General features: G+C 45.8%; 1 protein-coding gene across 6 annotated transcripts in view; it reads right to left on the reverse strand.

Annotated features, from left to right (window-relative positions):
* Nucleotides 1-12,538: 12,538 nt before the first annotated feature.
* The window catches only part of LOC109885277 (uncharacterized), a 73,581-nt gene continuing 60,651 nt past the window's right edge, over nucleotides 12,539-25,468 (reverse strand). For all 6 annotated transcript variants that reach the window (XM_031832631.1, XM_031832626.1, XM_031832627.1 and 3 more), the window contains exons 19-21: nucleotides 21,616-21,718; nucleotides 14,222-14,334; nucleotides 12,539-13,001 (exon numbers count right to left, since the gene is read on the reverse strand). In XM_031832631.1, coding sequence (XP_031688491.1) covers nucleotides 12,936-13,001; nucleotides 14,222-14,334; nucleotides 21,616-21,718 — 282 coding nt within the window. In that variant the 3' untranslated portion in view covers nucleotides 12,539-12,935. The remainder of the gene's footprint in view (nucleotides 13,002-14,221; nucleotides 14,335-21,615; nucleotides 21,719-25,468) is intronic.

The raw sequence follows: 25,468 nt of genomic DNA on the forward strand, positions 1-25,468 counted from the left end.
AGACAGAGAGACGGAGAGAGAGAGGGAGAACGAAAATAAGTTAAATCCCTTTGAATGTGTTTAATCTATCTGCAGGCCTGAAAGAGCCAGACACACAGTAAGACTGCTGTATACTGTACCCATCCATCAACTCATCTGGGCCATTACGAAGGCTGTGGTTTGGGGGGGTCTGCTATTTCAGTTGGTCTTTAGGCATTAGGTCTTAATCAGAAAGCCACAGATGAAAAAACAGCAGATCCCTTACAAAACTTGATCCTGAAATAAATCCACCTATCCGCTCTCTCTCTCTCTGTCTCTCCATCTGTCTCTCACAGTCGGTCTCTCTCTTTCTGTCTCTCTCGTTCTGTCTCTCTCGTTCTGTCTTCTCGTTCTGTTCTCTCTCGTTCGTCTCTCTCGTCTGTCTCTCTCGTTCTGTCTCTCTCGTTCTGTCTCTCTCGTTCTGTCTCTCTCGTTCTGTCTCTCTCGTTCTGTCTCTCTCGTTCTGTCTCTCCGTTCTGTCTCTCTCGTTCTGTCTCTCTCGTTCTGTCTCTCTCGTTCTGTCTCTCTCGTTCTGTCTCTCTCGTTCTGTCTCTCTCGTTCTGTCGCTCTCGTTCTGTCGCTCTCGTTCTCTGTCGCCTCTCGTTCTGTCGCTCTCGTTCTGTCTCTCTCGTTCTGTCTCCCCTCTCCATCTGTCTCTCTCTCCATCTCTCTTCTTTCTGTCTCTCTCTCCATCTGTCTCTCTCCTTCTGTCTCTCTCTCTCCATCTCTCATTCTTTCTGTCTCTCTCTCCATCTGTCTCTCTCTCCATTTGTCTTCTCCCTTTCTGTCTCTCTCTCCCTCCATCTGTCTCTCTCTCTGCATCTGTCTCTCTCTCTCTCTCTCTCTCTCTCTCTATCTCTCTGCATCTGTTGTCTCTTCTCCCATCTGTGTCTCTCCCTCTCTCCATCTGTCTCTCTCTCTCTCTCCATCTGTCTCTCTCTCTCTCCATCTGTCTCTCTCTCTCTCTCTCATCTGTCTCTCTCTCTCTCCATCTGTCTCTCTCTCTCCATCTGTTGTCTCTCTCTCCATCTGGTCTCTCTCTCCATCTGTGTCTCTCTCTCCATCTGTCTCTCTCTCTCCATCTGTCTCTCTCTCTCCATCTGTCTCTCTCTCTCCTTCTGTCTCTCTCTCTCCTTCTGTCTCTCTCTCTCCATCTGTCTCTCTCTCTCCATCTGTCTCTCTCTCTCCATCTGTCTCTCTCTCTCCATCTGTCTCTCTCTCTCCATCTGTCTCTCTCTCTCCATCGGTCTCTCTCTACTCCATCTCTCTCTCTCTCTCTCTCCATCGCCCTCTCTCTTCCATCTGTGATCTCTATCTCCATCTGTGTCTCTCTCCATCTGTGTGTCTCTCTCTCCCCATCCTGTTTCTCTCATCTTCATTTCTGTGTGACGTGAATCCACGTCTCAAAATTGTGAGAAAAAGAGAGAGAGGAGAGGAGGAGGAGAAGAGAGAGAGAGAAGGACAGAGAAAGAGGAGGAGAAAGACGATCTCAGAGCAGCGTTGGATTCACTCACTGGTAGGATTCATACGAAGGCGAGCGCACACACACACACACACACACACACACACGTAGCTAAAGTTTCCCATGAACTCCACTTAAAGAATAACAACATTTCTCTCATGGACTATAGAGGAGGACGCTCCCCCCCCCCCCCCCCCCCCCCACACACACCCCTCTCTCTATTCCTCCCCCCCCCAACACACACCCCTCTCTCTATTCCCCCCCCCCCACACACACACACCCCTCTGTCTATTCCTCCCCCCCCACACACACCCCTCTCTCTATTCCTCCCCCCCCACACACACCCCCCTCTCTCTATTCCCCCCCCCACACACACACCTCTCTCTATTCCTCCCCCCCCCCACACACACCCCTCTCTCTATTCCTCCCCCCCCCACACACACCCGTCTCTCTATTCCCCCCCCACACACACCCCTCTCTCTATTCCTCCCCCCCACACACACCCCTCTCTCTATTCCTCCCCCCCACACACACACCCCTCTCTCTATTCCTCCCCCCCACACACACCCCTCTCTCTATTCCTCCCCCCCACACACACCCCTCTCTCTCTATTCCTCCCCCCACACACACACCCCTCTCTATTCCTCCCTCTCCCCCACCATCTATTTTTCTAAGAGGGACAAGTGATGAATTAAAAGACTGATTGAAAGAGAATGTGAGGACACACGTACCACATTCCGCCGTTCTGAGGAAACACAAACGATTTAGATGAAGAGAGGAAGCCACCTCAGAGTTGATAGTTCTGACCTGAGAGACAGGTGTCTGGCTTGGTACAGGTAACAGTAACTGACCTGAGAGGCAGGTGTCTGGCTTGGTACAGGTAACTGACCTGAGAGGCAGGTGTCTGGCTTGGAACAGGTAACTGACCTGAGAGACAGGTATCTGGCTTGGTACAGGTAACTGACCTGAGAGGCAGGTGTCTGGCTTGGAACAGGTAACTGACCTGAGAGACAGGTATCTGGCTTGGTACAGGTAACTGACCTGAGAGGCAGGTGTCTGGCTTGGAACAGGTAACTGACCTGAGAGACAGGTGTCTGGCTTGGAACAGGTAACTGACCTGAGAGACAGGTATCTGGCTTGGTACAGGTAACTGACCTGAGAGGCAGGTATCTGGCTTGGTACAGGTAACTGACCTGAGAGGCAGGTGTCTGGCTTGGAACAGGTAACTGACCTGAGAGACAGGTGTCTGGCTTGGAACAGGTAACTGACCTGAGAGACAGGTGTCTGGCTTGGAACAGGTAACTGACCTGAGAGGCAGGTGTCTGGCTTGGAACAGGTAACTGACCTGAGAGGCAGGTGTCTGGCTTGGAACAGGTAACTGACCTGAGAGGCAGGTCTCTGGCTTGGTACAGGTAACTGACCTGAGAGGCAGGTGTCTGGCTTGGTACAGGTAACAGGTAACTGACCTGAGAGGCAGGTCTCTGGCTTGGAACAGGTAACTGACCTGAGAGGCAGGTGTCTGGCTTGGTACAGGTAACTGTAACTGACCTGAGAGGAAGGTGTCTGGCTTGGTACAGGTAACAGTAACTGACCTGAGAGGCAGGTCTCTTGCTTGGTACAGGTAACAGTAACTGACCTGAGAGGCAGGTGTCTGGCTTGGTACAGGTAACTGACCTGAGAGGCAGGTGTCTGGCTTGGTACAGGTAACAGTAACTGACCTGAGAGGCAGGTGTCTGGCTTGGTACAGGTAACTGACCTGAGAGGCAGGTGTCTGGCTTGGAACAGGTAACTGACCTGAGAGGCAGGTCTCTGGCTTGGTACAGGTAACTGACCTGAGAGGCAGGTGTCTGGCTTGGAACAGGTAACTGACCTGAGAGGCAGGTGTCTGGCTTGGAACAGGTAACTGACCTGAGAGGCAGGTGTCTGGCTTGGTACAGGTAACAGTAACTGACCTGAGAGGCAGGTGTCTGGCTTGGTACAGGTAACAGTAACTGACCTGAGAGGCAGGTGTCTGGCTTGATACTCAAACTGCTCTGCTTTATCTTGGCCAGGTCGCAGTTGTAAATGAGATCTTGTTCTCAACTGACCTAACTGGTTAAATAAATAGATATTTTTAAAAGGTGTTTGTGAGTCCCACCCGGAACAGGGAACACAGCTGAAAATGTTTCCTAATGGAGGGTGAAAGATGGTAACCCTCCTCCCCCTCCTCTCTCACCAGGGTGGGGACAGCAGCAGGTCCAGTCTTCTCCAGTGGACTCTTCCTCCTGATTGAATTGGTCTTCCGTTGTTTAAGATGAAACCTCAACCCAAACAGAGAAGCGAAATCCCATCTCTCTCTCTCTCTCTCCTTCCCTCGCTCTCTCTCGATCTCTCTCTCTCGATCTCTCTCTCTCTCGATCTCCTTCCCTCTCTCTCTCAATCTCCTTCCTTCCCTCTCTCTCTCAATCTCCTTCCCTCTCTCAATTCAATTCAATTCAATTTCAATTTCAATTCAATTCAAGGGCTTTATTGGCATGGGAAACATGTGTTAACATTGCCAAAGCAAGTGAGGTAGACAACATACAAAGTGAATATATAAAGTGAAAAACAACAAAAATTAACAGTAAACATTACACATACAGAAGTTTCAAAACAGTAAAGACATTACAAATGTCATATTATATATATATACAGTGTTCTAACAATGTACAAATGGCTAAAGGACACAAGATAAAATAAATAAGCATAAATATGGGTTGTATTTACAATGGTGTTTGTTCTTCACTGGTTGCCCTTTTCTCGTGGCAACAGGTCACAAATCTTGCTGCTGTGATGGCACACTGTGGAATTTCACCCAGTAGATATGGGAGTTTTTCAAAATTGGATTTGTTTTCGAATTCTTTGTGGATCTGTGTAAAATGAGGGAAATATGTCTCTCTAATATGGTCATACATTGGGCAGGAGGTTAGGAAGTGCAGCTCAGTTTCCACGTCATTTTGTGGGCAGTGAGCACATAGCCTGTCTTCTCTTGAGAGCCATGTCTGCCTACGGCGGCCTTTCTCAATAGCAAGGCTATGCTCACTGAGTCTGTACATAGTCAAGGCTTTCTTTAATTTTGGGTCAGTCACAGTGGTCAGGTATTCTGCCGCTGTGTACTCTCTGTGTAGGGCCAAATAGAATTCTAGTTTGCTCTGTTTTTTTGTTAATTCTTTCCAATGTGTTAAGTAGTTATCTTTTTGTTTTCTCATGATTTGGTTGGGTCTAATTGTGCTGCTGTCCTGGGGCTCTGTAGTGTGTGTTTGTGTTTGTGAACAGAGCCCCAGGACCAGCTTGCTTAGGAGACTCTTCTCCAGGTTCATCTCTCTGTAGGTGATGGCTTTGTTATGGAAGGTTTGTGAATCGCTTCCTTTTAGGTGGTTGTAGAATTTAACAGCTCTTTTCTGGATTTTGATAATTAGTGGGTATCGGCCTAATTCTGCTCTGCATGCATTATTTGGTGTTCTACGTTGTACACGGAGGATATTTTTGCAGAATTCTGCGTGCAGAGTCTCAATTTGGTGTTTGTCCCATTTTGTGAAGTCTTGGTTGGTGAGCGGACCCCAGACCTCACAACCATAAAGGGCAATGGGCTCTATGACTGATTCAAGTATTTTTAGCCAAATCCTAATTGGTATGTTGAAATTTATGTTTCTTTTGATGGCATAGAATGCCCTTCTTGCCTTGTCTCTCAGATCGTTCACAGCTTTGTGGAAGTTACCTGTGGTGCTGATGTTTAGGCCAAGGTATGTATAGTTTTTTGTGTGCTCTAGGGCAACAGTGTCTAGATGGAATTTGTATTTGTGGTCCTGGTGACTGGACCTTTTTTGGAACACCATTATTTTGGTCTTACTGAGATTTACTGTCAGGGCCCAGGTCTGACAGAATCTGTGCATAAGATCTAGGTGCTGCTGTAGGCCCTCCTTGGTTGGTGACAGAAGCACCAGATCATCAGCAAACAGCAGACATTTGACTTCGGATTCTAGCAGGGGGAGGCCGGGTGCTGCAGACTTTTCTAGTGCCCTCGCCAATTCGTTGATATATATGTTGAAGAGGGTGGGGCTTAAGCTGCATCCCTGTCTAACCCCACGACCCTGTGTGAAGAAATGTGTGTGTTTTTTGCCAATTTTAACCGCACACTTGTTGTTTGTGTACATGGATTTTATAATGTCGTATGTTTTACCCCCAACACCACTTTCCATCAGTTTGTATAGCAGACCCTCATGCCAGATTGAGTCGAAGGCTTTTTTGAAATCAACAAAGCATGAGAAGACTTTGCCTTTGTTTTGGTTTGTTTGATTGTCAATTAGGGTGTGCAGGGTGAATACATGGTCTGTTGTACGGTAATTTGGTAAAAAGCCAATTTGACATTTGCTCAGTACATTGTTTTCATTGAGGAAATGTACGAGTCTGCTGTTAATAATAATGCAGAGGATTTTCCCAAGGTTACTGTTGACACATATTCCACGGTAGTTATTGGGGTCAAATTTGTCTCCACTTTTGTGGATTGGGGTGATCAGTCCTTGGTTCCAAATATTGGGGAAGATGCCAGAGCTAAGTATGATGTTAAAGAGTTTTAGTATAGCCAATTGGAATTTGTTGTCTGTATATTTGATCATTTCATTGAGGATACCATCAACACCACAGGCCGTTTTGGGTTGGAGGGTTTTTATTTTGTCCTGTAACTCTTTCAATGTAATTGGAGAATCCAGTGGGTTCTGGTAGTCTTTAATAGTTGATTCTAAGATCTGTGTTTGATCATGTATATGTTTTTGCTCTTTATTCTTTGTTATAGAGCCAAAAAGATTGCCAATTGTAATTTGTGGTCTGTATATTTGATCATTTCATTGAGTATACCATCCACACCACAGGCCTTTCTAGGTTGGAGGGTTTTTATTTTGTCCTGTTTTGTCCTTCTGGTCGTCTTAAATAGTTGATTCTAAGATTTGTATTTGATCATGTATATGTTTTTTGCTCTTTGTTCTCTGTTATAGAGACAAAAAGATTGGAGAAGTGGTTTATACATCTCCATTTTGGATAGACCATTCTTTGTGTTGTTGTTTGTTTAGAATTTTCAAATTTTCCCAGAAGTGGTTAGATTCTATGGATTCTTCAATTACATTGAGCTGATTTCTGACGTGCTGTTCCTTCTTTTTCCGACTCAGGTTTCCTTGAGTCTCTATGTTTTTGGTTGGACAGGTTTCTCAATTTCTTTCTTAGATTTTTGCATTCTTCATCAAACCATTTGTCATTATTGTTAATTTTCTTCGGTTTTCTATTTGAGATTTTTAGATTTGATAGGGAAGCTGAGAGGTCAAATATACTGTTAAGATTTTCTACTGCCAAGTTTACACCTTCACTATTACAGTGGAACATTTTACCCAGGAAATTGTCTAAGAGGGATTGAATTTGTTGTTGCCTAATAGTTTTTTGGTAGGTTTCCAAACTGCATTCCTTCCATCTATAGCATTTCTTAATGTTACTCAGTTCCTTTGGCTTTGATGCCTCATGATTGAGTATTGCTCTGTTTAAGTAGGCTGTGATTTTGCTGTGGTCTGATAGGGGTGTCAGTGGGCTGACTGTGAACGCTCTGAGAGACTCTGGGTTGAGGTCAGTGATAAAGTAGTCTACAGTACTACTGCCAAGAGATGAGCTATAGGTGTACCTACCATAGGAGTCCCCTCGAAGCCTACCGTTGACTATGTACATACCCAGCGTGCGACAGAGCTGCAGGAGTTGTGACCCGTTTTTGTTGGTTATGTTGTCATAGTTGTGCCTAGGGGGGCATATGGGGGAGGGAATGCTGTCACCTCCAGGCAGGTGTTTGTCCCCCTGTGTGCTGAGGGTGTCAGGTTCTTGTCCGGTTCTGGCATTTAGGTCGCCACAGACTAGTACATGTCCCTGGGCCTGGAAATGATTGATTTCCCCCTCCAGGATGGAGAAGCTGTCTTCATTAAAATATGGGGATTCTAGTGGGGGGATATAGGTAGCACACAGGAGGACATTTTTCTCTGTTAGGATAATTTCTTTTTGAATTTCTAGCCAAATGTAGAATGTTCCTGTTTTGATTAATTTAATGGAGTGAGTTAGGTCTGCTCTATACCAAATTAGCATACCCCCTGAGTCCCTTCCCTGTTTCACACCTGGTAGTTTGGTGGATGGGACTACCAGCTCTCTGTAACCTAGAGGGCAACCAGTGGGTCCATCTCCTCTATACCAGGTTTCTTGCAGGATGACAATGTCTGTATTACCGATTTCTTTGGTGAAGTCCGGGTTTCTGCTCTTTAGGCCAAAGGCAGATGACCTCAGGCCTTGGATATTCCAGGATAATATAGTGAAGGCTTTTTGTTCCATAGAGTGTCCAATGTTGTTGGTCGTGGTTTAGCCTCAGGCCAGTAAGTGTGAGCAGAGCCTGCTGAGCATCTGGTACATGCCATTGGCTTGGGCGAGTGTGAGAGTGGGGGTTGGGACTGTTTGCCCGCTCACTACCTGGGCGTATGTGTGGCTTCCATGTTGAGGCCCTCTTTGCGGGGGTGGGGTGCATGGGGTGGACAGGAGTGGCATAGGTCTGATCTGAGGGGGCCTAAATGGAGTGTGGGCATGGTTGACGTGGGGGGGTGTTGATTGGTTGGGGTGGGGGTGTGGATGTGTCTGGGCGTACTGTGGTCTGGATGTAATTCCTCTTGGCGTGGGTCCTCTATGTGTAGGTCCAGGGGGAGGTCCTGCAGATCTGGGAGGGTGTCTCGCTGGTCTGGGTGGGGTGTCTATTGATCTGTTGCTCCTGTGTGGAGTGTTGGGGATACGTTTGAGAGCGATGTCCTTTAAAGTCCGGGCAAAGGTGGACACTGCTGCCTTGTAGAGGTGGACCTGGTCATAGAGGCTGTTCAAAGTCCAGGGTGGAGTGGTGGGCCAGGAAAACGTTTGGTTTTGAGGCACAGTCACGGGAAATACTTGCATTTACCCGCTGTATTGTGCTCTCTCTCTCGATCTCCTTCCCTCTCTCTCTCGATCTCCTTCCCTCTCTCGATCTCCTTCCCTCTCTCGATCTCCTTCCCTCTCTCTCCCTCTCGATCTCCTTCCCTCTCTCTCTCTCTCGATCTCCTTCCCTCTCTCTCTCTCTCTCGATCTCCTTCCCTCTCTCTCTCTCGATCTCCTTCCCTCTCTCTCTCTCTCGATCTCCTTCCCTCTCTCTCTCTCTCTCGATCTCCTTCCCTCTCTCTCTCTCCCCTTCCCTCTCTCTCTCTCCCTTCCCTCTCTCTCTCTCCTTCCCTCTCCTCTCTCTCTCTCCTTCCCTCTCTCTCTCTCCTTCCCTCTCTCTCTCTCTCTCTCTCTCTCTCTCCTTCCCTCTCTCTCTCTCTCTCGATCTCCTTCCCTCTCTCTCTCTCTCTCTCTCTCTCTCTCTCGATCTCCTTCTCTCTCTCTCTCTCTCGATCTCCTTCTCTCTCTCGATTCTCTCACTCATCTGGTCGCTGCTACAGGGAGACAACACACACATACATGGTCATAAATAGACTCAAACACATAAAACCAACTGGTTGACCAACATTGAGAAGGTTGACCTGCTCTGACCGTGTAACCAGACCACCCCCTTGTGGTCAGTGTGTGTAATATCACAGACAAATAAATATATTTCCTTTTTACGGCTACCTCTTTTTGCTATTCGGCTTTTTAATTTTATAGATTGAATGTAAAGTGTGTTTTGCGATTTTAAATGCACTTTAAATAAAGTTAGATTTGAAAAAGTCATTCATCAGAGTCATCAGTGCTTTATATAACGATCTCTGTGGAATCTCTTACAGACGAGGACCACTGGTTTATATAACAGTCTCTGTGGAATCTCTTACAGACGATGACCACTGGTTTATATAACGATCTCTGTGGAATCTCTTACAGACGATGACCACTGGTTTATATAACAGTCTCTGTGGAATCTCTTACAGAAGATGACCCCCTGGGCGTTATGTACATCTAGGTTTTACGTATCTTCTTGGCGCCTCCATCTTCTGCATATCTCTGCATCTGAGGCGTAACCAGCAGCGACGGCGGTTGGTATGGTACATCTTCTCAGCTGGTACCCAGGGCTTGGGCTTGGGCCTCCCATCTGGGGGAATAGTCAGGCCGTAATCCCATATCTCTGAAGATGTGAGTGACTGAGAGGAGGTCGGCCAGATCGGAGAGGGGGGTCGGCCAGATCGGAGAGGTGGTCGGCCAGATCGGAGAGGAGGTCGGCCAGATCGAAGAGGAGGTCGGCCAGATTGGGGAAGAGGTCAGTCATAATGTATGCCAATACAGGGGTTGAGTGTCAAGGGCAATACTGATGCTAGCAACCCTCGGTTGCCGGCCCACTCCCCACATGATTTTGTTCCCTGTCAGAAATGGGATTTGAACTGGCAGCCCTTAATTTTCATCTAACGTCTAGGCTACCTTTAAGGGGGTTGTGGATATCCACGTTCAGGTCTTCGCGCCACTCTTCAACAGACCAAACCCATCCTGGGGTAGGTAATGTCACTGAACCTGGGGGAGGACAGTCCCGTGGGCCTCCAACTCAGGTTCTGATTCATGACATCACAATGGTCTTCATTCAGTGTTCTATTTCTGTTTCAAGCAGCGTGGTGTCGGCTATGCCGGATTAAGTGATATGACATGCTATTCTATAAAATAATTAATATCACCTGATTGAGCTAATCATGTAAATGTAATTAACTAGAGAGTCGGGCACCACAAAATAATATTTATAGAGCCGTTATCTTCCGAATAAACTCTTAAAGACCTAGTAATATTTTACATCAATAGCAGTCAATATTAATCGTCACCTAAATTCAGTCTCATCTGAAAGTTGTAAATTATTTTATCTGCACGAACCCTAGCTAACAAATTGAACCAGCAATACAAAATTGGGTTTAATTATTTATTTACTAAATAGCTAACTAATCACACAGAATTACACATACACACAATTAATCATAACTTGATTACAAATGATGTCATAAAGGAAAACATCCCTAGCGGGCGGAACAGATATGACAGCTGGTTACACAAAGGAAAAGGGGCGGGGTTTGAGTGAAAGAGCGGGAAGACTGAGGAACAAAGGGAGAAGCTGTGCTGTCGTAAATACAGTATCTCATGCATTCTAAATTACCGCCCATTTGGAAAAGGAAAATGCAATACATATTTACTCTGAGCTGCACTTCAGTAGGTTGGTGGTAGATGGAAGGCCGTGTTGCCCAACCCGAGTCCTTTGAAGAATGACCCGGGTGGTCAATTGGATAAGTTGTAGTAACGTCATTGTGTGGTAGACGGGATACTCTGTCTGTTCCTTCCTAACCCTCGTTTGCAGCTGCTGTTGCTAACTCAACGGCTAGAAGGTATCACTTCTGTAGTGAATAAGAGTTCAAAGTTGGCTTCGTTCTGTGGTTATTATCTGAACCATTCTGACATCGGACCGTCGTCCTCACATCCTCTGAACAGGAGGTTATATAGTCGTCAAGGGCTTTTACAGGAAGGGAGAGGAGGGCTTGTTTGAAAGGTTTTATAGCCCTTGTCCCTTCACAGGGCCACTGATTGAGCAGAGCCTTATCATATGAAAACCCAAATGTCACATTTTAGAAGCTAAAATCACATTTCATCCCATCACAAATAATTTAACATTTACCGCGGCGGGCGTCGTTCGGGTCCGGCACGGTGTCTCCAGTGCTCGTTCACATCCCAGCTCCCCCATCTGCCGGGTGAAGATCCAGCCATGGAGGATGGTACCAGCCCTGCTCTCCAGACAGCCAGTGGGTTTCCTCGCCGGCTCTGTGCACTGTCTCCAGTGTGTCTGCACATCCAGTGTGTCTGCACAGCCCAGTGCGTCCTGTGCCTGCTCCCCGCATGTGCCGGGCCAAAGTCACCATCCAGCCAGGACGGGTTGTGCTCTTAGCTCGAGACCTCCAGTGCGCCTCCACGGCCCAGTGTATCCATTGCCTCTGCCAAGGACAGGGCCTCCTGTATGTCTATCCAGACTGGTGAGCTCTGTGTCTGCGCCCAGAACTAATCCTCTTGGATGTCTCCCCAGCCTGGTGAGCCCTGTGGCAGCTCCACGTACCAGAATGCCCATACGTCTCCTCTCTCCAGTGATGATCCATGGCACGAAGCCTCCAGTGATGATCCAGGGCACGAAGCCTCCAACGACGGCCTCCAATCCGGAGCCCCCAGAGATGGTCTCCAGTCCAGAGCCAGCAACAAGGGTGCCCAGCTCGGAGTCTCCAGCAAGGAGGGTCCCCAGTCCGGGGTCAGTTGCGAGGGTCCCCACACCAGAGGCGCCACCAAAGTGGGGAGAGCCAGAGGCGGGTCTGCGTCTCGCACCAGAGCCGCCGCCGTAAAGGAGGCCCATCCGGACCCTCCCCTTTAGAGTCAGGTTTTGCAGCCCCCTTTGGGGGGGGGGGGGGTACCGTCACACCCTGGACATAGAGGCTTTTATTCTCTATCATGGTTAGGCCAGGGTGTGACTAGGGTGGGCATTCTAGTTTATTTATTTCTATTTCTTTGTGTTTGGCATTCTAGTTTATTTCTATGTTTTCTATGTTTTCTGTTTTCTATGTTTTGACCGGGTATGGTTCTCAATCAGGGACAGCTGTCTATCGTTGCCTCTGATTGGGAATTATACTTAGGCAGCTTTTTCCCACCTGGGTTTTGTGTTGTTTTCTGTTTTGTGTTTCTGCACCAGAACTGGTTTGTTTGTTCCATTTTGCTTTGTATCAGTGTTCAGTTTGAATAAATAATCATGAACACGTACCATGCTGCGCTGCGGTCCTCTTCTTCAGACAAAACATTAGGATGAATAATATCCAATGCGTTTTGCATGGTTAAGATCTTTATATTTTTGTTTCAGTAATAATGAAATCAGACCTTCTTGTTGAATATCTGATAACCTACTGTTTATATAAGAGTTTAGGTTAAAACATGCTAATGAAGGTCCTCTGAGCAAAAGGTGTGGTTTTCCAGGACTTAATTACATAAAGATGTCATTAATAATGTTATCAAGTCATTCACCAGACAACAGTGTTCGTAATAAAAACGACATTTATTACTTTCCCGTATACATACATTATGTCTGGTCTCTGCTGACTGAGTTACTCTGGATAAATTAAACAGTTTAATGATATTTAAATCCACCCCAAAAAAAAGCGAACAAAACAAATGATTCTAAAATCTGTGTCATATTGGACCCGATAGCCACGCATTCACAAAACGTCTCAGACTAGAGGGAGGGCTGATCCAGGACCAGTTTCACCTTTTAAATCATAATGAATAAGACAATATGAACATGGGGGACCTGATCCTAGACCAGCTGAAATATCAAACTGCACTCTATCACCCTATTATAGTAGAGCCCTATCTATCAACCAGAGCACTGGGGAAATGGTCACATTTTAGACACACCCAGGGGTGTGGTCAGGGGTCACTTGGAGGCGGAGCCTTGGCTAGAACCTCCTGCTTGTTGCTTCTGATGATTCGGGTAATGTTTCTGGACAGGGAGGGAGGGGGAGAAGGGAGAGAAGGAGAGGGAGGGAGGGAGAGAGGGAGAGAGGGAGAGAGGGAGAGAGGGAGATAGGAGAAGGGAGAGAGAGAGGGGGGGAGAGGAAGGGAGAGAGAGGGGGGGAGATAGGAGAAGGGAGAGATAGGAGAAGGGAGGGAGGAAGCCATTATTCAATTAGCTTTAGTGAAATAATCCCCAGAATCCCCAGAAACTAACAGTAGATATTCAATACATACATACTGTAGTTCTTCATACATACTAGCTAACCCACCCACTCACTCACCCACCCACTCACCCACCCACTCACCCACTCTTCATACATACTGTAGTTCTTCATACATACCGTAGTTCTTCATACATACCGTAGTTCTTCATACATACCGTAGTTCTTCATACATACCGTAGTTCTTCATACATACCGTAGTTCTTCATACATACCGTAGTTCTTCATACATACCGTAGTTCTTCATACATACTGTAGTTCTTCATACATACCGTAGTTCTTCATACATACTGTAGTTCTTCATACATACTGTAGTTCTTCATACATACCGTAGTTCTTCATACATACTGTAGTTCTTCATACATACTGTATGGGTTTATCCTGCAGTATCTCTACAGACCCCTAGTTGAGTAACCCTAACTAACTCACTCACTAGCTAACCAACTAACCAGCTAGCTAACCAACTCACTCACTAGCTAACCAACTCACTCACTAGCTAACCCACTAACTAGCTAACCAACTAACCAGCTAGCTAACCCACTCACTCACTAGCTAACCAACTAACCAGCTAGCTAACCCACTCACTCACTAGCTAACCAACTCACTCACTAGCTAACCAACTCACTCACTAGCTAACCCACTCACTAGCTAACCAACTCACTCACTAGCTAACCCACTAACTAGCTAACCAACTAACCAGCTAGCTAACCCACTCACTAGCTAACCAACTAACTCACTAAATAGCTAACCCACTAACTAGCTAACCCACTAACTCGCTAACTCACTAACTAACCCACTAACTAACCAGCTAGCTAACCCACCCACTCACTCACCCACCCACTCACCCACCCACTCACCCACTCACTCACACACCCACTCACTCACCCACCCACTCACCCACCCACTCACCCACTCACTCACCCACTCACTCACCCACCGACCCACTGACTCACTGACTGACTGAGTGGAATAATGATGTTTATACCTGCATGTTCTGACAGTGCTGTAGACTACTGCAGTGGGTCTTCTTGTCTTCACTCCCAGACAGAGAACACAGCTTACAGAAGAACCCTGCCTCAGAAACCACAAAGTCCTCACCTGGAGAGGAGGGGAGAGGGAGGAGACAGGGAGGAGAAAGGGAGGAGAGAGAGAGGAGAGAGAGAGAGAGAGAGAGAGAGAGGAGAGAGGGAGGAGAGAGGGAGAGAGAGAGGAGAGAGAGAGACAGAGAGAGAGAGAGAGAGAGAGAGAGAGAGAGAGGAGAGAGAGAGACAGAGAGAGAGAGAGAGAGAGATGAGTTCAGATGTCAATTCAGAGGTCTGGAGAGCAGGGCACCATCCTCTCTGGCCGGGAAAGTATTCAGACCCACAACTTTATTCACATTTTGTAACTTTAGAGCCTTATTCTAAAATTTATCAAATTGTTTTTTTTTCCTTCATCCATCTACACAAAAAAAAATCCTAGAAATGTTTGCAAATGTATTAAATATAAAACACTGAAATATCACATTTACTTAAAAAAGTATTCAGACCCTTTAGACTCAGTACTGTGTTGAAGCACCTTTGGTAGCGATTACAGCCTTGACTCTTCTGGGGTCTGACGCTACAAGCTTGGCACACCTGTATTTGGGATGTTTCTCCCATTCTTCTCTACAGATCCTCTCAAGGTCTGTCAGGTTGGATGGGGAGCGTCACTGCACAGCTATTTCCAGTCTCTCCAGAGATGTTCGATGGGGTTCAAGTCCAGGCTCTGGCTGGGCCACTCAAGGACAATCAGAGACTTGTCCCGAAGCCACTCCTGCGTTGTCTTGGCTGTGTGCTTAGAGTCGTAGTCCTGTCTGAGGTCCTGAGCGCTCTGGAGCAGGTTTTCATCAAGGATCTCTCTGTACTTTGCTCTGTTCATCTTTCCCTCGATCCTGACTAGTCTCCCAGCCCCTACTGCTGAAAAACTTCCCCACAGCATGATGCTGCCACCACCATGCTTCACTGTAGGGATGGTGCCAGGTTTCCTCCAGACGTGACACTTGGCATTCAGGCCAAAGAGTTCAATCTTGGTTTAATCAGACCAGAGAATCTTGTTTCTCATGGTCTGAGAGTCTTTGGGTGCCTTTTGGCAAACTACAAACAGGCTGTCAGGTGCCTTTTACTGAGGAGTGGCTTCCATCTGGCCACTCAACCATAAAGGCCTGATTGGTGGTGTTGCAGAGATGGTTGTCCTTCTGGAAGGTTCTCCCATCTCCACAGTGGAACTCTGGAGCTCTTGGTCACCTCCCTGACCAAGGCCCTTCTCCCCCGATTGCTCAGTTTGGCTGGGCGTCCAGCTCTGGGAAGAGTCTTGGTGGTTCCAAACGTCTTCCATTTAAGAATGATGGAGTCCACTGTGTTCTTGGGGACCTTCGATGCTGCACAATGTTTTGGCACCCTTTCCCAGATCTGTGCCTTGACACAATCCTGTCTCTGAGCTCTACGGACAATTCCTTCGACCTCATAGCTTGGTTTTGCTCTGACGTGCACTGTCAACTGTGGCAGGTGACAGGTGTGTACCTTTCCAAATCATGGCCAATCAATTGAATTTACCACAGTTGGACACCAATCAAGTTGTAGAAACATCTCCGAGATGATCAATGGAAACAGGATGCACCTGAGCTCATTTTAAAGTCTCATAGCGTCTGAATACTTACAGTAAAAACGTATTTCTGTAGCAAAAATGTCTAAAAACCTATTTTCATTTTGTTCTGTTGTGATGTCATTGTGGAGTATTGTGATGTCATTATGGGGTATTATGATGTCATTATGGGGTATTGTGATGTCATTATGGGGTATTGTGATGTAATTGTGGAGTATTGTGATGTCATTATGGGGTATTGTGATGTCATTGTAGTGAATTGTGATCTCATTACAGGGTATTGTGTGTAGATTGATGAGGAAAAACATTTAATCAATTTTTAGAATAAGGCTGTAAAGTAACAAAATGAGGAAAAAGTCAAGGGGTCTGAACAACTTCCCGAATTCCCTGCATGTGATAAAGTGAATCTGAGGAGCGTAATTGACCCTAACCTGCAAAATATAGAAAGTGTGCTGTGCAGTTCTTGAACAATGACGTTTTTCATTCAACATTTATTTTCAACTCTCCGTTTTGCAACTTTTCTCATCTTGAATTAAACTGACATTCACTTTCTCCCCAAAAGCATCTGGTACAGTTAAAGATGAAGACTCAGGCCTGCACTGACAGATGAAAAGAATGAAAGAAAAACCTCGATATGGCCTCTAGATATTATATGATACATATTGTTCTCTTTATTCAACCAGCACGCCTCTAGGTATTAGTTATATCCCTAAACCCTTCCCCCACACACTATTTAATGTCCCTAAACCCTTCCCCCACACACTATTTACTGTCCCTAAACCCTTCCCCCATACACTATTTACTGCCCCTAAACCCCCCCCCTTCACCCACACACTATTTAATGCCCCTAAACCCCCCCCTTCACCCACACACTATTTAATGCCCCTAAACCCTTCCCCCACACACTATTTAATGCCCCTAAACCCTTCACCCACACACTATTTAATGCCCCTAAACCCTTCACCCACACACTATTTAATGTCCCTAAACCCTTCACCCACACACTATTTAATGCCCCTAAACCCCCCCTTCACCCACACACTATTTAATGTCCCTAAACCCCTCACCCACACACTATTTAATGTCCCTAAACCCCTCACCCACACACTATTTAATGTCCCTAAACCCTTCACCCACACACTATTTAATGTCCCTAAACCCCTCACCCACACACTATTTAATGTCCCTAAACCCTTCACCCACACACTATTTAATGCCCCTAAACCCTTCACCCACACACTATTTAATGTCCCTAAACCCTCACCCACACACTATTTAATGCCCCTAAACCCCCCCCCTTCACCCACACACTATTTACTGCCCCTAAACCCTTCACCCACACACTATTTACTGCCCCTAAACCCTTCACCCACACACTATTTAATGTCCCTAAACCCCTCACCCCCCCTTCACCCACACACTATTTAATGCCCCTAAACCCTTCACCCACACACTATTTACTGCCCCTAAACCCTTCACCCACACACTATTTAATGTCCCTAAACCCCTCACCCACACACTATTTAATTAACCTAAACCCTTCACCCACACACTATTTAATGCCCCTAAACCCTTCACCCACACACTATTTAATGTCCCTAAACCCCCCCTTCACCCACACACTATTTAATGTCCCTAAACCCCTCACCCACACACTATTTAATGCCCCTAAACCCCTCACCCACACACTATTTAATGCCCCTAAACCCTTCACCCACACACTATTTAATGTCCCTAAACCCTTCACCCACACACTATTTAATGCCCCTAAACCCTTCACCCACACACAATTTAATGTCCCTAAACCCTCACCCACACACTATTTAATGCCCCTAAACCCCCCCCCCTTCACCCACACACTATTTACTGCCCCTAAACCCTTCACCCACACACTATTTACTGCCCCTAAACCCTTCACCCACACACTATTTAATGTCCCTAAACCCCTCACCCCCCCTTCACCCACACACTATTTAATGCCCCTAAACCCTTCACCCACACACTATTTAATGTCCCTAAACCCCTCACCCCCCCTTCACCCACACACTATTTAATGCCCCTAAACCCTTCACCCACACACTATTTACTGCCCCTAAACCCTTCACCCACACACTATTTAATGTCCCTAAACCCCTCACCCACACACTATTTAATTAACCTAAACCCTTCACCCACACACTATTTAATGCCCCTAAACCCTTCACCCACACACTATTTAATGTCCCTAAACCCCCCCTTCACCCACACACTATTTAATGTCCCTAAACCCCTCACCCACACACTATTTAATGCCCCTAAACCCCTCACCCACACACTATTTAATGCCCCTAAACCCTTCACCCACACACTATTAATGCCCCTAAACCCTTCACCCACACACTATTTAATGCCCCTAAACCCTTCACCCACACACTATTTAATGCCCCTAAACCCTTCACCCACACACTATTTAATGTCCCTAAACCCCTCACCCACACACTATTTAATGTCCCTAAACCCTTCACCCACACACTATTTAATGCCCCTAAACCCTTCACCCACACACTATTTAATGTCCCTAAACCCTTCACCCACACACTATTTAATGCCCCTAAACCCTTCACCCACACACTATTTAATGTCCCTAAACCCTTCCCCCACACACTATTTACTGTCCCTAAACCCTTCCCCCACACACTATTTAATGTCCCTAAACCCCTCACCCACACACTATTTAATGCCCCTAAACCCCCCCCTTCACCCACACACTATTTAATGCCCCTAAACCCTTCCCCCACACACTATTTAATGCCCCTAAACCCTTCACCCACACATTATTTAATGCCCTTAAACCCTTCACCCACACACTATTTAATGTCCCTAAACCCTTCACCCACACACTATTTAATGCCCCTAAACCCCCCCTTCACCCACACACTATTTAATGTCCCTAAACCCCTCACCCACACACTATTTAATGTCCCTAAACCCCTCACCCACACACTATTTAATGTCCCTAAACCCTTCACCCACACACTATTTAATGTCCCTAAACCCCTCACCCACACACTATTTAATGTCCCTAAACCCTTCACCCACACACTATTTAATGTCCCTAAACCCTTCACCCACACACTATTTAATGTCCCTAAACCCTTCACCCACACACTATTTAATGTCCCTAAACCCCTCACCCACACACTATTTAATGTCCCTAAACCCTTCACCCACACACTATTTAATGCCCCTAAACCCTTCCCCCACACACTATTTAATGCCCCTAAACCCCCCTTCACCCACACACTATTTAATGCCCCTAAACCCCCCCCTTCACCCACACACTATTTAATGCCCCTAAACCCCCCCCCTTCACCCACACACTATTTAATGCCCCTAAACCCTTCACCCACACACTATTTAATGCCCCTAAACCCTTCACCCACACACTATTTAATGCCCCTAAACCCTTCACCCACACACTATTTACTGCCCCTAAACCCTTCACCCACACACTATTTACTGCCCCTAAACCCTTCACCCACACACTATTTAATGTCCCTAAACCCTTCACCCACACACTATTTACTGCCCCTAAACCCTTCACCAACACACTATTTACTGCCCCTAAACCCTTCACCCACACACTATTTAATGTCCCTAAACCCCTCACCCCCCTTCACCCACACACTATTTAATGCCCCTAAACCCTTCACCCACACACTATTTAATGTCCCTAAACCCCTCACCCCCCCTTCACCCACACACTATTTAATGCCCCTAAACCCTTCACCCACACACTATTTACTGCCCCTAAACCCTTCACCCACACACAATTTAATGTCCCTAAACCCCTCACCCACACACAATTTAATTAACCTAAACCCTTCACCCACACACTATTTAATGCCCCTAAACCCCTCACCCACACACTATTTAATGTCCCTAAACCCCCCCTTCACCCACACACTATTTAATGTCCCTAAACCCCTCCTTCACCCACACACTATTTAATGTCCCTAAACCCCTCACCCACACACTATTTAATGCCCCTAAACCCTTCACCCACACACTATTTAATGTCCCTAAACCCTTCACCCACACACTATTTAATGTCCCTAAACCCCTCACCCACACACTATTTAATGTCCCTAAACCCTTCACCCACACACTATTTAATGTCCCTAAACCCTTCACCCACACACTATTTAATGCCCCTAAACCCTTCACCCACACACTATTTAATGCCCCTAAACCCTTCACCCACACACTATTTAATGCCCCTAAACCCTTCACCCACACATTATTTAATGCCCCTAAACCCTTCACCCACACACTATTTAATGTCCCTAAACCCCTCACCCACACACTATTTAATGTCCCTAAACCCTTCACCCACACACTATTTAATGTCCCTAAACCCTTCACCCACACACTATTTAATGTCCCTAAACCCTTCACCCACACACTATTTAATGCCCCTAAACCCCCCCCTTCACCAACACACTATTTAATGCCCCTAAACCCCCCCCCCCTTCACCCACACACTATTTAATGCCCCTTCACCAAACACACTATTTAATTCCCCTAAACCCCCCCCCTCACCAAACACACTATTTAATGCCCCTAAACCCCCCCCCCTTCACCCACACACTATTTAATGCCCCTAAACCCCCCTTCACCAAACACACTATTTAATGCCCCTAAACCCCCCCCTTCACCAAACACACTATTTAATGCCCCTAAACCCTCCCCAACACACTATTTAATGCCCCTAAACCCCCCCCTTCACCAAACACACTATTTAATGCCCCTAAACCCTCCCCAACACACTATTTAATGCCTCTAAACCCGTCCGTACCACGGATATAACCACAGGGACTGCGGGTTATGAGTCAACCAGCGCATCACAGACACACACAGTCGCTCTGATCTAACAGACACACACAGTCGCTCTGATCTAACAGACACACACAGCCGCTCTGATCTAACAGACACACACAGTCGCTCTGATCTAACAGACACACACAGTCGCTCTGATCTAACAGACACACACAGTCGCTCTGATCTAACAGACACACACAGTCGCTCTGATCTAACAGACACACAGTCGCTCTGATCTAACAGACACACACAGTCGCTCTGATCTAACAGACACACACAGTCGCTCTGATCTAACAGACACACACAGTCGCTCTGATCTAACAGACACACACAGTCGCTCTGATCTAAAAGACACACACAGCCGCTCTGATCTAAAAGACACACAGTCGCTCTGATCTAACAGACACACACAGTCGCTCTGATCTAACAGACACACAGTCGCTCTGATCTAACAGACACACACAGTCGCTCTGATCTAACAGACACACACAGTCGCTCTGATCTAAAAGACACACAGTCGCTCTGCTCTAAGAGACACACAGTCGCTCTGCTCTAACAGACACACAGTCGCTCTGATCTAACAGACACACAGTCACTCTAATCTAACAGACACACAGTCACTCTGGTCTAACAGACACACATTCACTCTGGTCTAACAGACACACAGTCACTCTGGTCTAACAGACACACAGTCACTCTGGTCTAACAGACACACAGTCACTCTGGTCTAACAGACACACAGTCACTCTGGTCTAACAGACACACAGTCACTCTGGTCTAACAGACACACAGTCACTTTGGTCTAACAGACACACAGTCACTCTGGTCTAACAGACACCTATACCTGTATTGTCAGTGTACTGGGTCTGGGCTGGTTCTGATCTAAGACACCTATACCTGTATTGTCAGTGTGCCGGGTCTGGGCTGGTTCTGGAGACTTCTTGGGCTGCACTTCCTCCATCTCATGATCACTTCCAGTCTCATCCAGGGTCACCATAGTCTGATAGGACAGAGATTAAAATATGGAATGTGTCTGTCTAATACAATGTAGAAGAGGTCATACGTCTTGTAGTGATTCCTATGTTGATGATGTAAATAATATTTGCTGGTCTGTGGTGTGTAATGAGGAACAAACATACGCTGCCCTGGACACATATATAGAAACTACTTACCTCAGTTACTAATAAACACCCATTAAGAAAAAGACTGTAAAAACGGTTAAATCCCCTTGGATTGATGAGGAATTTAAAAAGTGTTTGGTTGAGAGGGATGGGGCAAAGGGATGGCAAATAAGTCTGGCTGTACAACCGATTGGCAAACGAACTGCAAGTTGACAAATCATGAGACTAAACTGAATGAAAACAAGAAGAAACTACACTATAAAACGAAGATAAATGACAAAGAATTGATAGTAAAAAAAACTTTGGGAAAATAAGCAAATTCTGCTCCTTCATTCAATGAATCAAATGGCTCATTCATTTCAAAACCGACTTGCCAACTACTTTAATGATTTTTCATTTGCAAGATTAGCACATTTAGGCATGACATGCCAGCAACAAACGCTGACACTACACATCCAAGTATATCTGACCAAATTATGAAAGACAAGAATTGTCATTTTTTTATTCTGTAAAGTGAGTGTGGAACAGGTGAAAAAATGATTGTTGTCTATCAACCACTGTGATTATTATTATCTGACCCTGCAGGTCATCTATGAACGTTTGAACATCTTGGCCATGTTCTGTTATAATCTCCACCCGGCACAGCCAGAAGAGGACTGGCCACCCCACATAGCCTGGTTCCTCTCTAGGTTTCTTCCTAGGTTTTGGCCTTTCTAGTGAGTTTTTCCTAGCCACCGTGCTTCTACACCTGCATTGCTTGCTGTTTGGGGTTTTAGGCTGGGTTTCTGTACAGCACTTTGAGATATCAGCTTATGTAAGAAGGGCTATATAAATACATTTGATTGATTGACATCAACAATGACAAGCCACCAGGGTCTGACGACCTGGATGGCAAATTACTGAGGATAATAGCAGACGATATTGCCACTCCTATTTTTCACATCTTCTATTTAAACCTACTAGAGAGCGTGTGCCCTCAGGCCTGGAGTGAAGCTAAAGTCACTCCGCTACCCAAGAATAGTAAAGCCCACTTTACTGGCTCAAATAGCCGACCAATCAGCCTGTTACCAACCCTTGTGTTTGACCAGATACAATGTTATTTACAGTAAACACATTGACAACAGACTTTCAGAATGCTGATAGGGAAGGACACTCAACAAGCACAGCACTTACACAGACGACAGATGATTGGCTGAGAGAAATTGACACAGAGGGTGTTCTTTAATGGAAGCTTCTCCAACATAATACAGGTAGAATCCGGGTATTCCCCAGGGCAGCTGTTTAGGACCCTTACTTTTAAAAATTTTAACTAATGGCATGCCACTAGCTTTGAGTAAAGCCAGAGTGTCTATGTATGCGGGTGACTCAACATTATACACATCAGCTACTACAGCGACTGAAATGACTGCAACACTTAACAAAGAGCTGCAGTTAGTTTCAGAGTGGGTGGCAAGGAATAAGTTAGCCCTAAATATTTCTTAAACTAAAAGCATTGTATTTGGGACAAAATCAGTCACTAAACCCTAAACCTCAACTAAATCTTGTAATAAATAATGTGCAAATTGTGCAAGTTGAGGAGACTAAACTGCTTGGAGTAACCCTGGATTGTAAACTGTCATGGTCAAAACATATTGATACAACAGTAGCTAAGATGGGGAGAAGTCTGTCCATGATAAAGCGATGCTCTGCCTTCTTAACAACCTATCAACAAGGCAGGTCCTACAGGTCCTAGTTTCTACCTTCTTAACAGCACTATCAACAAGGCAGGTCCTACAGGCCCTAGTTTCTACCTTCTTAACAACACTATCAACAAGGCAGGTCCTACAGGCCCTAGTTTCTACCTTCTTAACAGCACTATCAACAAGGTAGGTCCTACAGGGCCTAGTTTTGTCACACCTTGACTACTGTTCAGTCGTGTGGTCAGGTGCCAGAAAGAGGGACTTAAGAAAATTGCAATTGGCTCAGAACAGAGCAGCACGGCTGGGCCTTGGATGTACACAGAGCGCAAAGATGAATAATATGCACGTCCTCCTCTCCTGGCTCAAAGTAGAGGAGAGATAGATTTCATCACTAGTTGTATTTGTGAGAGGTATTGACATGTTGAAAACACCGAGCTGTCTGTTTAAACGACTAGTACTCAGACACCCATGCCTACCCCACAAGACATGCCACCAGAGGTCTCTTCACAGTCCCCAAGTCCAGAACAGACTATGGGAGGCGCACAGTACTACATAGAGCCACGACTACATGGAACTCTATTCCACAGTACTACATAGAGCCACGACTACATGGAACTCTATTCCACAGTACTACATAGAGCCATGACTACATGGAACTCTATTCCACAGTACTACATAGAGCCATGACTACATGGAACTCTATTCCACAGTACTACATAGAGCCATGACTACATGGAACTCTATTCCACAGTACTACATAGAGCCATGACTACATGGAACTCTATTCCACAGTACTACATAGAGCCATGACTACATGGAACTCTATTCCACAGTACTACATAGAGCCATGACTACATGGAACTCTATTCCACAGTACTACATAGAGCCATGACTACATGGAACTCTATTCCACAGTACTACATAGAGCCATGACTACATGGAACTCTATTCCACAGTACTACATAGAGCCATGACTACATGGAACTCTATTCCACAGTACTACATAGAGCCATGACTACATGGAACTCTATTCCACAGTACTACATAGAGCCATGACTACATGGAACTCTATTCCACAGTACTACATAGAGCCATGACTACATGGAACTCTATTCCACAGTACTACATAGAGCCATGACTACATGGAACTCTATTCCACAGTACTACATAGAGCCATGACTACATGGAACTCTATTCCACAGTACTACATAGAGCCATGACTACATGGAACTCTATTCCACAGTACTACATAGAGCCATGACTACATGGAACTCTATTCCACAGTACTACATAGAGCCATGACTACATGGAACTCTATTCCACAGTACTACATAGAGCCACGACTACATGGAACTCTATTCCACAGTACTACATAGAGCCACGACTACATGGAACTCTATTCCACAGTACTACATAGAGCCACGACTACATGGAACTCTATTCCACAGTACTACATAGAGCCACGACTACATGGAACTCTATTCCACAGTACTACATAGAGCCATGACTACATGGAACTCTATTCCACAGTACTACATAGAGCCATGACTACATGGAACTCTATTCCACAGTACTACATAGAGCCATGACTACATGGAACTCTATTCCACAGTACTACATAGAGCCATGACTACATGGAACTCTATTCCACAGTACTACATAGAGACATGACTACATGGAACTCTATTCCACAGTACTACATAGAGCCATGACCACATGGAACTCTATTCCACAGTACTACATAGAGCCATGACTACATGGAACTCTATTCCACAGTACTACATAGAGCCATGACTACATGGAACTCTATTCCACAGTACTACATAGAGCCATGACTACATGGAACTCTATTCCACAGTACTACATAGAGCCATGACTACATGGAACTCTATTCCACAGTACTACATAGAGCCATGACTACATGGAACTCTATTCCACATCAGGTAACTG

The sequence above is a fragment of the Oncorhynchus kisutch genome, linkage group LG9, assembly GCF_002021735.2.
Source record: "Oncorhynchus kisutch isolate 150728-3 linkage group LG9, Okis_V2, whole genome shotgun sequence".
In the NCBI taxonomy this organism is placed as follows: domain Eukaryota; kingdom Metazoa; phylum Chordata; class Actinopteri; order Salmoniformes; family Salmonidae; genus Oncorhynchus; species Oncorhynchus kisutch.